Here is a 12,264-nt window from a genome sequence, read left to right on the forward strand (position 1 = left end):
ACAAGTGAAGGTAGTAAGAAACATATTCAAAAATAAGAACCATCACTGGTTTTGTGCTGAAGGAATGGAGCAATGTATATCAAGTTTGGAGCATGACATTTTGCTGCTTACTAAAGATTTTGACCAAGGAGCACTAGTGTCTTAGGTAAAAATCCTATCTGTGAGAACTGGCAAGTCTTAGTTTCAATGACTATAGTCGTCATCCTATAAAAAGCTTTTATTATTACGTTGTACTGAAAGTTAAATTTAACAAACAAATTTTATGGCTACATATCAAATCCAAAACCCAGTGTAACTAAAATAATGATTAGTTCGATATGAATACCATAAGGCACAAGTTCAAGTATTAGTGTAACAAGTATCCTTGGAAACACACAATTCTTTTGTCACAGGTTTGGTTAACTGCCATCAAATTTTAAAAATACAAGTTTTCCATAGTTAAGCTTTCCTGGCTGATGAACACAGATCTGCTTTCCAGTGGACATTTAAAACAGCTGCAGAACCATTTTAAACAAAGTTTATATAAATCAAAGTTACATTATGACATGACTATGGGGTAAGAAGGATGAAGAGCTAAGATCTTTCTGTAGGACCCAAGCAGTAAATAGTTGCCCTATGATTCTACTGTGACAGTTCATCTGTTAATACAGACAAAAATAACTTTCATGTAACATTCATAGCAAACAGATTACACTATTCACATCTCTGCCTTTGGAAATATGCTTATCCACTTAAAGGGGTACCACTCCATTAAGTTATAGGCCTTTTTATATTACACTACTATAATACCCTCTTGAAAACCGTACAATTAAAAAGGTTTCCTTATTAATTTTGTCCTTTCAGATTTGGCAAACCTTGATTTTTATCAGTATTTAGAAATGAGCTGAAATTAATCATTGTTATTCATCAGTAACTGTGCAACTCAAAGTAGTATTTTTCTAGCAAGAGCTCATAACAAATTATATGTGGGTCCTACAAGTGGCTTTTCTTTTTAAATTTCTTGGCAACAGTGTTATGTATATTAAAAAGTTGAATCAAAGAAACCACTTCAGACTGAAACAACCATTGTAAAGGTCAAAACCTAAACTGAGTTGTCCTTTCAACATAAGCAACTATTCTTTTCTTCCCACTCGCCCAGGCAGAAGTCTGTAATTATAAGGTGTTCTTTTAAGAAATGCTTCATTCAGAATGGGAAGACTTATATGAAAGCTATTTTTCAGCAATGTGGGTTACAAAGAACTGAAACCCAGAGTAACTCTGAACGCGTATCAGTTCATTGTATTTATCAGACTCTGTTTAAAATACAATTTGTACCTATCTCACTGCTCTGATCTTTGTTTGCAAACAAAATAATTTTATACTGTTTAGGGTACCTAAACTGCTACATGCTCTAGTCTATGCAGAAAACTCACTAAGTTTGTTTTTTTAAAAACACCCAAAAACATGATTTTGTCTATCTGTGTTGTTCCAACTACAAAAAGCTGAATTATAAAAATGCTAATATACACAACCTAATATCCAGCAGGATGTTCCAATTTACACCACAGGTTGAAGGAAATAGTAAAGGTTAAGAAACTAGAAAAACCAAATCCAAAAGCTTCAAAACAAGCTAGTTTTAGTCTGGATGTTTTTCTTTGTTTTAAAAAGATGTAATCATCTAATAAACTAAGGAAGGTCATACACATGACCAGCATCTGCAGTAGGTCACTTCCTTATTTTCCAGTCTCCCATCCCCTCACAAAATATCTCTTTATCTATCTCTATCCGTATTTATATAAACAAAATGGTTTTAGATCAAATATATGAACATTTCTTTTGCACACAGTCATGAGGCTGGAAGGCAGCTAGATGCTAGCATTCGGTTTCTTTGCTGTCTACTCGATTTTGGCGCTGTAGTTTAAAGGATGATGCTTTCTCGCTCCTAGTGACAGGATGGTCTGTAAGATCCTCAAAAGATTTAGCAGCTGAGCTGCTATTTGGGAAAGGGTCCTTCTCAAAGCAATCTTCATCAACATGAGAGTCAATACTTGGGTCCTCCTGAATAGTGTCCATTCTTTGGTGGTCCAGTTTTGGTGCTGCAGCTACTACAGGCATTGCTGTGATGGGCTGCAGTGGCTGGTGTCGGCTTGTTGACTGTGCAGTAGGAAATGGCTTGACAATTCGAACAGATGCTGAGTCCATACTACTGAGCATCTCAACATTCTGCAAGACACAAGCAGGTCAGTCAGGTGGGGGTGGGAATTTTTTTCTAATTTGGAATTCAATTTTGGTTAATTGTCCCTTCACATGGAGAGCAGGAAAAAAAAAACCCCCACATTCCTTTTGGAGTCTGGATACTTGGGGAGGAGAAAGTTACAGTAATTCATAAATAAAAGTTGTCACCTGATGGCTTTGGGCAGCCTTCCTGAAAGAAGAGAAGCTTTAAAGTTCAAGGCAACACATTCTGATGTTACCTTACACTGGTCAAGTCTAAACCCAAATAGTTGGCCTTTTGTCTAATTCAGCTGATCATTCTTGTAAATTATGAATTATTACATGCTGGCATTGACTTTATAAGACTGGCTAAGTTAAACATTAAACATCCTTTCAGCTAGGGTTCGTGCAGGTTCTAGTCTGCTGCCACTCCTGTTCAATGTGAAGCGATTCAGGGAGGCAGTGTGAGCTGGTGTGTCTCCAATATGCAGTTTATGCCTCTATTTCACTGGAACCAATTGATGCAACTACAAAGACTGGCAGAAGTGATGCCAAATGCCCTCAGCTGATAGGCCCCACCTTTTGATAGTCAAGTTTACAATCTAGAGAGTTATCTCTGTAACTTAACTGTTCTGATGTGTCCAGGGGCAGCCATGGCTGTAGATTTATAGATTTTGAAGGACAGAAGGAACCATTATGATTATCTAGATTGACCTCCTGTGTAACACAGTCCACAGGACCTCCCTGAATTAAATCCTGCTTCAAGTCCAATAGCTGTAGCAGGAACAGCAGCAGATCTTTTAGAAAAATATGCAATCCTAATGTAAAGATTTCCAGTTACGGAGACTCCACCACAACCCCGGTAACTGTTCCAATGGTTAATAAAGGGGGAGGGGGTACGGAGAGGTGAAGAGATTTGCCCAAGGTCACACTGCAGATCAGCGGTAAAGTCCGAAAGAGAACCCAGATATCAGAGTCCCAGGCCAGTACTCTACGCACTGGCCATGGTGCCAGGAGTGATTTTGATTTATTTTGGTTTAGACAAAAGATTGTGCCCTTGCCATCTTGAGAGTGCAAGGTCACAATGTGTGCTACTGGGGCTGCAATTTAAGACCACTCTAACGGCAGCTGGTGCAGAATGTATTGCATGTTAAGCAGTGTTTCTTGCAGGGGGCACATTACATCTCTGCTGTGCCACTGTACCAGCTTCCAAAATGTTTCCAGATAGAGGTTAAGGTATAAAGATGAGATGATTTGGGCCATGTTGTCGGAGACCTGCCGCTTTCACTACATACTTTGGCAGTTGATATGCTCAAGCTAATAGCACCTTGGTTTACTTATGAGGGGGGCTGGAGGCAGGGATTTCTCAGTAAGGAGTCCTTGATTCTGGCATATGCTTCCCCCACTGGTTTACAAGATCTCACATTTATTGACCCCCAGGATCGTTCCTCAAGGCCTGTTCTGCAGGTTAAATGAATGGTGGAGAGGGGTTTTTATTGCATCTGGGGGGTTCTAATGTTAACAGATCAGGTTGTCTGTTCATTTTATTAATGTAGATTGTACATGCGCCCAAAGCACTGGACACTGTGCTTACACTGAAATAAAAATGAGAGGGTCTTGGAATGGGCTACAACTATATAGGTACTTATATGGCCTGCGTCACCAGAGTATGAACTAGCAGGAAGTGTCACTGCCTGAAAAGTGACAGACCCTTCAGCCCTGTAACAGAAGTTCAAGTGACCAACTGGAAGCAGCCCAAGGATCACAGTGTGAGAATCTACAGTTTCAGCTGGAACATCCAGCTGCTAAAAGGATATTCTGTTACTAAAAGGCCACTTTGCAAGGAATAACTAATTCACTAGGTAGAGACTTTTCTGCTTCTGCTGAAGTCATCAGATTAATACTTCTGCCTCCGGAAACTCCGTTTTATTTGCATCACTTGGCCTAGGGACAAGTGGTCAGTGGTTGAAACTTGCTGAGCACACACCCAGACAGGAACTGGAACGCAGACACTTGTCCCAGGACACACAGCTTTGCAGAACAAAGCCGCTTCGGCATAAGATGCCATGGCTAGTGCTCACCACTCAGACGCGAAAAGCAAAAGCCACAACGTTTCATTTCAGCAAAACTAACATTCCTTCTAGAAGAAAAAAAACTCAACCATAAAACACCCAACTTCTGTTTCATCTGGCAGAGTTTCTGTGCAGAAGACACCATGGCTTTCTTTGAGGATTACTCCGTAAATGTCTTTCAAGATCATTTTTTCTAACAAACATTACATTTCAAAGCTAGCTCTCTGCTAACATACAGTTAAAACAATTACTGTTCCTTGAAAGCAGCAAACTTACACTGGGACAAAATAGAGATTTTGTGTTCTCTTCATACTGTTTATCCAATTTCTTGTCCTATAAAGAAAACAAACCAGTCAGTCCTATATTGTTTGCTGACCAGAGGAAGACACATTCTTTTCCCCTCACAGCCCATTACACTCCCAGCCTCAAACTGCAGCCAGCTGATTCCCCTTCCATAGATAGCCAAGATTACCTCAGCAGGGAAGAGAAAAAGTAGTAGAGAGAGAGGCTCCCTTGCAAATAACACATGCAGTGACTCCTGTACAAGAACCACCCTTATTAGAGAACCTCCCATCTGGAGAGATTGTGCCAAAGTATCCTAGGCACCACCGTAATACAAATAATAATAATATCCCCCAAACGACCGAGTTCCCAGTTCTGTTTAAGCAACTGACTTTTGTCGGTTCCTTGAGTAGTCAATTAACACCTGTACATGTATATGAAATACTAGAAAGGTTTGCAGCAAAATGTAGAATTCTACAGTATTCATTGCCGCTTCCTCACAACGAGTGCAAATGCCAATTTCTGGGGGTTGTTTAATTAATTCCCTGCTGACAGGGCCAAGTTATTTATCCCAGAATGGGCTGACTTTCAGCGGTTCTGCTTTCTAATGTAAGCTGAGGGGTTCTTAGGAAACAGTTGTTTTGGCGACTGAGGTGAGACTTTGCCATACCTGATGTGATCTAACAGACTCAGGGTTAAATTATTCTGTTTGCTACAGCAGGCAACTTCAGCTTCTCTGCTGAGGCTAGAGCCTATGATTCCAAGCACAGTGCCAGCACTCACAGTGAAAATGATCATCATCTATTATGTAATTCTAAGTAGCACTGGCTAGCCAAAATAAACAACCCCAATTAACTTTTCTCCACTGATGCAATCTTATGTTAACAGGAAGTAGTTCAGTGTTCTAGTAACATTAGGGTTCATTACAAAGGGCCTACAGAAGTTAGTGGGAGTTTAACCTGCTTAAGGAATGATGATAGGTCCCAAATAGTAACAGTTTTACCTTTATGGGCTGTTATCTGCTAAAAACTTACCCCCTGGATCTTTGCCATTACATGTATGAATAAGTTCCGCCTACAATATGATCAAACTGGTCAGTCACCTTAAAGTAGGTTTACTCACCACAAAGTGGACAAGAATACTGAGAGGAATCCAAAATAGCAAGGAAAACACAAGTACGGAGCCCACTATATTGTCTGCAAGGAATTTCCCTGTAAACAATCAAGTCCAAACCAATTAGTTATATGCCAAAAAGACAACAGACAAACCCTGTGTATGTACATAAATATAGGTCCTGATTCTGCCATCTTTACTCCTGTAAGTAACTCTACTAAAGTCACAGGATTGCTCAGATGCATAAGGGCTGCAGGATTGGGCCCATATAAAATATCTGTTCAGAAAGTTAAACCTCAAAGATGCTTAAAGTCACAAATCCTTTTCTCTGCCTCCTTTAACTCTTTAGTACTAGATGTCTCCCAATATTTCACATTAGCAGGCTGGGTGCGCTTAGTTCTCCAAGGCATATCTTTCATTACAGTGAGCCCCCTCACATGCCAATTCACAACTCTGATCTCATGGGGCAAATAACAAAAACACATGCCTACTCTATTACTATGCTTACTTCCAAATATCAAGACAATACTTCTGTTTGAAGTTACTAAGTAGTTTTAATATTAATCACCTGGAAAACTGCAGTTCTTAGATCTTATAAGACTTTAGTCCAGAAGACTGAAAGCCATACAATTATCCTGCAGATAATATGGCATTTACCTTGAACTTACACTGTCTGTTACCCTATCATTACAGAATCATGTAATTGATATCTTCTGATATGGTTACAACATAGTGAGGAGAGCTGTTATACCAGGACATACCTCCATGCTTTGTGATGTAAGGTGCAAGATTAGTAACAACATAGATCCAACCACCTGAGGAGCGTGTGGATTCAGTATAACCAACCACCTTGCAGTGCGTTACCTTATACTGTGGTATTTATTAACTGAAAATTCCCCACCTTTCTACCTTGAAATCCCTCTTTAAAGATCCATTTAACTGTGCTGCCTATAAACAAGTCTAGGTGACTGGTATATAAATCACCTATTGTTACTCCTTTTCCTCTGACCTCTGTCTACTGATTTGTCTTTGAATTGAAGGCTTCTTGGAGTAGAACTATCCTTCTTAAATGCTTGGAAATAATAATAATGGAGCAGGAAATGCAAGAAAACTAACTGTAACTTTAAAGATTTAGAAGGGGACATCAATATTTTCAGTTCTAACATGATGCATTAGAAAGACAACATCTACCCAGTCCCACCTTCTGAGATATGAACAGTGATTTGTGGGAGGTCAAGCCATCCATGAGTCCCCACCTGGCCCACACACAGTAAGAACAGTCATCCGCCAATCTGATTCTTTTCACAGTGCCTTCAGGGTAGAGGTAGTTGGGAATGTAGGTACCTCAGCAAATTAAAAAAAAAAAAAAAAAGGAAAAAAAGGTTGGATTACTTATCTTACCAAAAGTATTGATGCTAAGCTGATCGATGAAATCCCAAAATCGTTCAATCACATCCTGCACTTGCTTCTCACATTTGCCCTGCAAAAGTAAACATTTCAAAGAATGATCTTATATTACTTAAGCCTTAACCATCCTGGTCACAGGGCATGAAAAGGACGTAATACGAAATGGAACTACACTGTCAAAATGTATTTTGCATAGTTAATGGACATATATTTATACCATTTTTCAATGGCCGTGGTCCATGTCTGACTAGCTACAGTGACTTCTCTGAGGAAAGTCTCCGTTTTGATTTGCTTGTCTAAAAAGAGCTCTTAGAATCGAATTGTAACTTCACTCCATTAAAGCAGAGCGGTGTTTGACTGAGGTTAGTTAGTGCCTGTACAAAGCTTAGGAGGCCTAGGGTTAAATTCTCAAAAGTGACTTTGGCACTAGACAGCCTAATTCTCACTGAAAGTCAACGGGACTAAGGAGCTTAGGCATCTAAGTCTCCTTTGAAAACATTACCCCTTGAATTTGATATAAATACTAAATATTATTCTACTCAGATCCTTGCATCATATGCATCTCCACCAATTTCCTCTCCCAAAACAGCTACTACATATGTATAGGGAGATGTCACTGTTCAGCAGCAGGTTAGGTCTTGGGCCGACTTGGGAGAGGAAATGGGTGGTGACAAATGGAGAGATTTTCGTCATTTGCTCATCTGTTTATCAATCTCCTCCACTGAAGCATCAAGCCACTGCTATCCTTACAGGGGAATGAAATATTCATGTTGTTGGTCTTCTGAGGAAAAGCCAGGCACGTTTGTGAAACTATTAAAAAAAAAAAATTTGTCAAAAAAAAAAAAAAACTGGGACCTGATGCTGAGCACCCAGCATTCCTAAAGCCCCCGGGAAATGGGGGCACACGGCATCTTTCCGGATCAGGAGCTTAAGCAAAAAATATTTCAAGATTTTGAAACAAGAGCACTCCAGAAGTCCAATGACTAACTTTTTCAACCACTGCTTCACAACTTTAAATGGGATTCCATGGGGCCCCTTCAGGTGTTGTATATTACTCCTGACCATTACTCCTGGGTGTCTGTGTTGGTTTCTTCACTTTCCATAGCTTTTCTACATTACCAACCCTGATCCCCTCTACAAAACAACAGAGCTCACTCACAGTCATTTATTTTCTTTCTATTCAAACCACACGCATGGTGAATCTTATCCCATCAGCTCCACTGATAAAGAAGCTCTGCTATTGAAATACAAGGGTCATTAAAATGGGCTTGGGATTCAAAATAAATAAATAATCAAAACTCCAGTGTTACCCGTCTATATGGCAGGGTCCAGGAACGCAGAAACCCCTTGCATGGGGATTGCTTTCACTGATGTCACTGGAGTTTGTGCAACAACTGCAGAATCAACCCCACAACATGCAATGCTTAGGGAAAGACCAGGGCTGGCTTTTGGTAGTGCTACACTGTCCGTGGCACCGTTACAAAAGAGCAGTGCACAAGAGAAAGTCAATCAGGTATGAGTAAGAAGGGCATTTATGGAGATGCACGGTGCCCTGTACAAGGGATTTCCCCCTCCACTGCCCCTGAAAAAATGAGATTTCATTTCAGTGGCAGAAGGGCTGTTCAGCAGATCAGGTCTAGGGCTACTCTAATGTATGAACAAGCAAGAGGAAACAGGTTATATGAAGGGGAAAGGCTCCCGGTGTTTTAGCTAGAAAGCCTAGTCTTCCATAAATAGAATGCTTGGGGCATCTAGCTCCCAGGAACACTCACATTCATGTCACAGAATCCCACAGTGCAGGGCTTCCCTTTCCTTAAGTACAGGAACTGCTGGCTGGCATCGACGTACGGACTGCACTTGCCATGCTCGTCCCGGCAGCAAACCTTGCAGGAATTGTCCGTTTCTAAAATAAAAGCAGCAAACTGTTTTTCCCCGACTCTTGTGGTTATTTTCAATCCATAACCAAGAGTTTCTGAGCACGGAGGGGATTGCTTCCTGGTCCTCTTGCTGACCATGCCCCTTCCCAGCAGACGGTGTGGGGAATGGAGGATTGCATAGTCTCTAGCCACACAAAGAAGCTTCTTGAGCTGCTCAGAATACACAGAGCCTGAAGCTTGGCAAGACGCTCCATGCAGCAGAGTGGGGGACAGACAGGAAGCTCTAGCCTTTTTCTGTTCAGCTCTGGAAGTTAAATTACTGCAGCCTTCAGATGTCAAGGGCAGGTGAAGGGTTTCAAAGGCATCTGAGCCCTGGTTCACATCTATGTGCAAATGACATTTTAAAAGCTTCCTACTGGCCTCGTCAAACTTCTGAGCAGGCATCTGGAGATAGGAATAGCAGCCACAGCCTGAACAATGAGGGAAGAGGTGCAGGGGTCTGAGCTACAGTGATTCTTTGATCTTTGCCCCCGGATTGTACAGGGCCTGGAAAGGGGGAGAGGAAAGTGTGTGTGGGGGGAGGACAGGGGGGAAACTATTAGAGACTCTTAGAAGGGAATTCTTTCCATTAGCCCAAACTTGCCCGTCACATCCTCCAAACACTCCCTTCCCCTTCCTCCCGTCACTAGCCCCTCTGTCTAAAACAGTGGCAGTTGCTGATGGGCTGGGAAGAGCTGGCTGGTCACATGGTGCTACCTTTCCTTCTGGTTTCCAACTGCTACATCACATTAAAGACCTTTAATGTATCATTGGGTAGGTCTACACTGCAATAAAAACCCACAGCACCGATTCTCAGAGTCCAGATCAGCTGACTCGGGCTTGTGAGGTTCAGGGGTTGCAGGATTAAAAATAGCAGTGTAGACGTCCAGTCTCGGGCTGGAGCCCAGGATCTGAGACCCCCACCCCGCTCACAGGATCTCCGACCCCAGACTCCAGTCCTAGCCTGAATGTCTATACTGCAATTTTATAGCCCCGCAACCGAGCCCGTGTCAGCTGACCTGGGCCAGCCACGGCTGGGCCACGGGGTCATTTACTGCAGTGTAGATATACCCGTAGTTATTCTCCTCAAGTGCTCTTTCTGTGTAGGCAACTGGTGTAGCTGCCACAGGATATGGCTTCTGCTACAGCCCTCGGATGGAGCTGCACTGGCAATTCTGTTCTCAGTGCAGCTGGAGAAGCAGCCTCCCAGCTGCCTATCAGACATTCCTTCCCCAGCCTGCCTTGCTGGGGCCAAGGGGAAGTGTAGACATCTCTACCACCCAGCGAGCCCCAGCGTATCAGCTTCATCTATAACCCTGGCTGTTCGCTTTGATGGCTCCAGCCCAGATGTCAGAGCAGCTTCCTCAGCCACTCCTCAAACAGGAAACGAAAGTAAGGGCTGAAAGACAAAAACTTCAGCCTCGGACTTTTTGAGGTGTGTTTGTTTGTTTGTCTGAAACCCTGATCTGGGGTCCAAGGACCCATCCACTGATAGCATGGCTCTCATCTAGGTTACAGATTAACTGTGCTCATCGGGGCCTTAACAAGACATGTGGCTCGGGAAAGCTGGCGATCCTGTTTTGCTCACCATTACAGGCACACGATTGCAGTTTCTTCTCCCTCATGCAGAATGGAACACATTCTCCATCTTTGCACTTGCCCAAATCCACACAGATCGTGTCATCCGGCGCATTCCCAGGGGGCGGGCAATCACTGCTGTTCCCTACAGACACAGGCATTTAGAAGGGATGGCTGCTTTAGTACACACAGGGTTGGTAAAGGCACACATCATTCTCCCTGTGCTGGAGAGGAGACTGAGCCACAGATGCTCATTATATAGCGACTCCCAATAGCCCATTCTTGGAGCGAGACTCTAGTCACCCTTAGTGGGCTGCTGCAAGCACTCTGAGGAGCAGCAGTACATCTGGCAGATGTCTAGAAGGAAGGGGACCACAGGAGGGAGGGGAATGAAAAAACTGGCTCATAGCATTCAGATACTGCGATAATTCCTAGTTAGACAAAATGCACAAAATGGTAGGCAGCCCTCTCAGGATTAGCCAGCCTTCAGCCAGGAAAGGCGACTGTCTGGGCTGATTCCTCATCTTCAAGCAGAGTTGCTATCAGATGCTGGAGGAGGCAGAAAAGGGAAGTGAGCAGCTGGTGGGGAAGCAGAGGTTAAAGCAAAGTCACCCTGCCATAGCAAGATTCAGGAGCACACTTTATGCCTCACAATGGGGCTTTTTTCCTCTTCTTTTTTTTTTTTTAATTTAAAAGGCAAGTACGCCATTTCCCAGGTCCCCGGCAGGTGCGGAGAGCAGAACAATTCTTGGACAACTAAACAACTAGTTTGCAGGACAGAGTTTCTTGGTGCTTAACTGAACTCTAAAAGTAAACATACAAGTTGCATAAAAGGCAGCAAAAGCTAGTAAAACAGGGGCCCTGTGCCTGCAGCATTCAGTTGCACATGTAAGGGAAACATAACAATGGCATACCAGTGCAATAGGACTCTCCTTTACAAGTAGCATTTATGGCTTCCTGGCATTTCTTCTGAGCGCTTTCAAACTGGCAACCTTTACAACAGGGGCTGTTCCGATCACTGTGAGAAGAGTGGAAGGAGGAGGAGGAATATTAGGCTACTCAAGAAATAAATAAGTGCTAACATTAAGAGCGTGACAAACTCATGGAAGCACGTATACTTCTCCTCTTAGAGCTCTGCCTATCAGATATATTTGTCCCTCATTTTCTGAAGTGTGCTGAAGAATGGGTTACATAAGCACATGTACAACATTACACACAGAGAGGGAGAGTGGGCCCCTCGACAAGGCACTAGACAGACTCAGGACATATGGGTTCTTTTCCTGCCTCTGCCACTGACCTGCTGGGTGACCCTGGTCAAGTCCCTTCACATCTCTCTGTGCCTGTTTCCCTTCCCACCCTTTGTCAGTCTTGTCTAGTTGGACTATGCTTTTCAGGGCAAGGACCGTTTCTTATGGTGTGTGTACAGCATTTAATACAAGGCCCCCTAAGCACTACTGCAATGCAAATATTTAAAAATCCACACTCGTGAGTAAAGTTACAAATGAACTCTATGCTAGGAAAGGACTAAACTTTCATGTCTCATCCAAAACCAAAATGACAAAAGCACAATTCCTCCAGTGTAAATGGGAGCAGATCTGGACTCTGTGTGCAGATTGGACAGTAAAGACAGAGCTCAGTTACCATAGTCACTGTCCAGCTGGCACACTAGGTGTTGCTAGGGTCCTGGATAACATGTGACCATG

The 12,264-nt window shown here is 42.7% G+C and overlaps 1 protein-coding gene across 1 annotated transcript in view; it reads right to left on the reverse strand.

The window, feature by feature from the left end:
- Positions 1 to 202: 202 nt before the first annotated feature.
- ADAM17 (ADAM metallopeptidase domain 17) overlaps positions 203 to 12,264 on the reverse strand; it is a 58,998-nt gene continuing 46,936 nt past the window's right edge. Inside the window, 7 exon segments of the mRNA XM_024213251.3 lie at positions 203 to 2,202; positions 4,542 to 4,598; positions 5,670 to 5,758; positions 7,062 to 7,140; positions 8,840 to 8,970; positions 10,572 to 10,706; positions 11,476 to 11,579. Coding sequence (XP_024069019.3) covers positions 1,852 to 2,202; positions 4,542 to 4,598; positions 5,670 to 5,758; positions 7,062 to 7,140; positions 8,840 to 8,970; positions 10,572 to 10,706; positions 11,476 to 11,579 — 946 coding nt within the window. The 3' untranslated portion in view covers positions 203 to 1,851.

The sequence above is a fragment of the Terrapene carolina genome, unplaced genomic scaffold (genome assembly GCF_002925995.2).
Source record: "Terrapene carolina triunguis isolate 2854851 unplaced genomic scaffold, T_m_triunguis-2.0 Scaffold42, whole genome shotgun sequence".
Taxonomy (NCBI): Eukaryota; Metazoa; Chordata; order Testudines; family Emydidae; genus Terrapene; species Terrapene triunguis.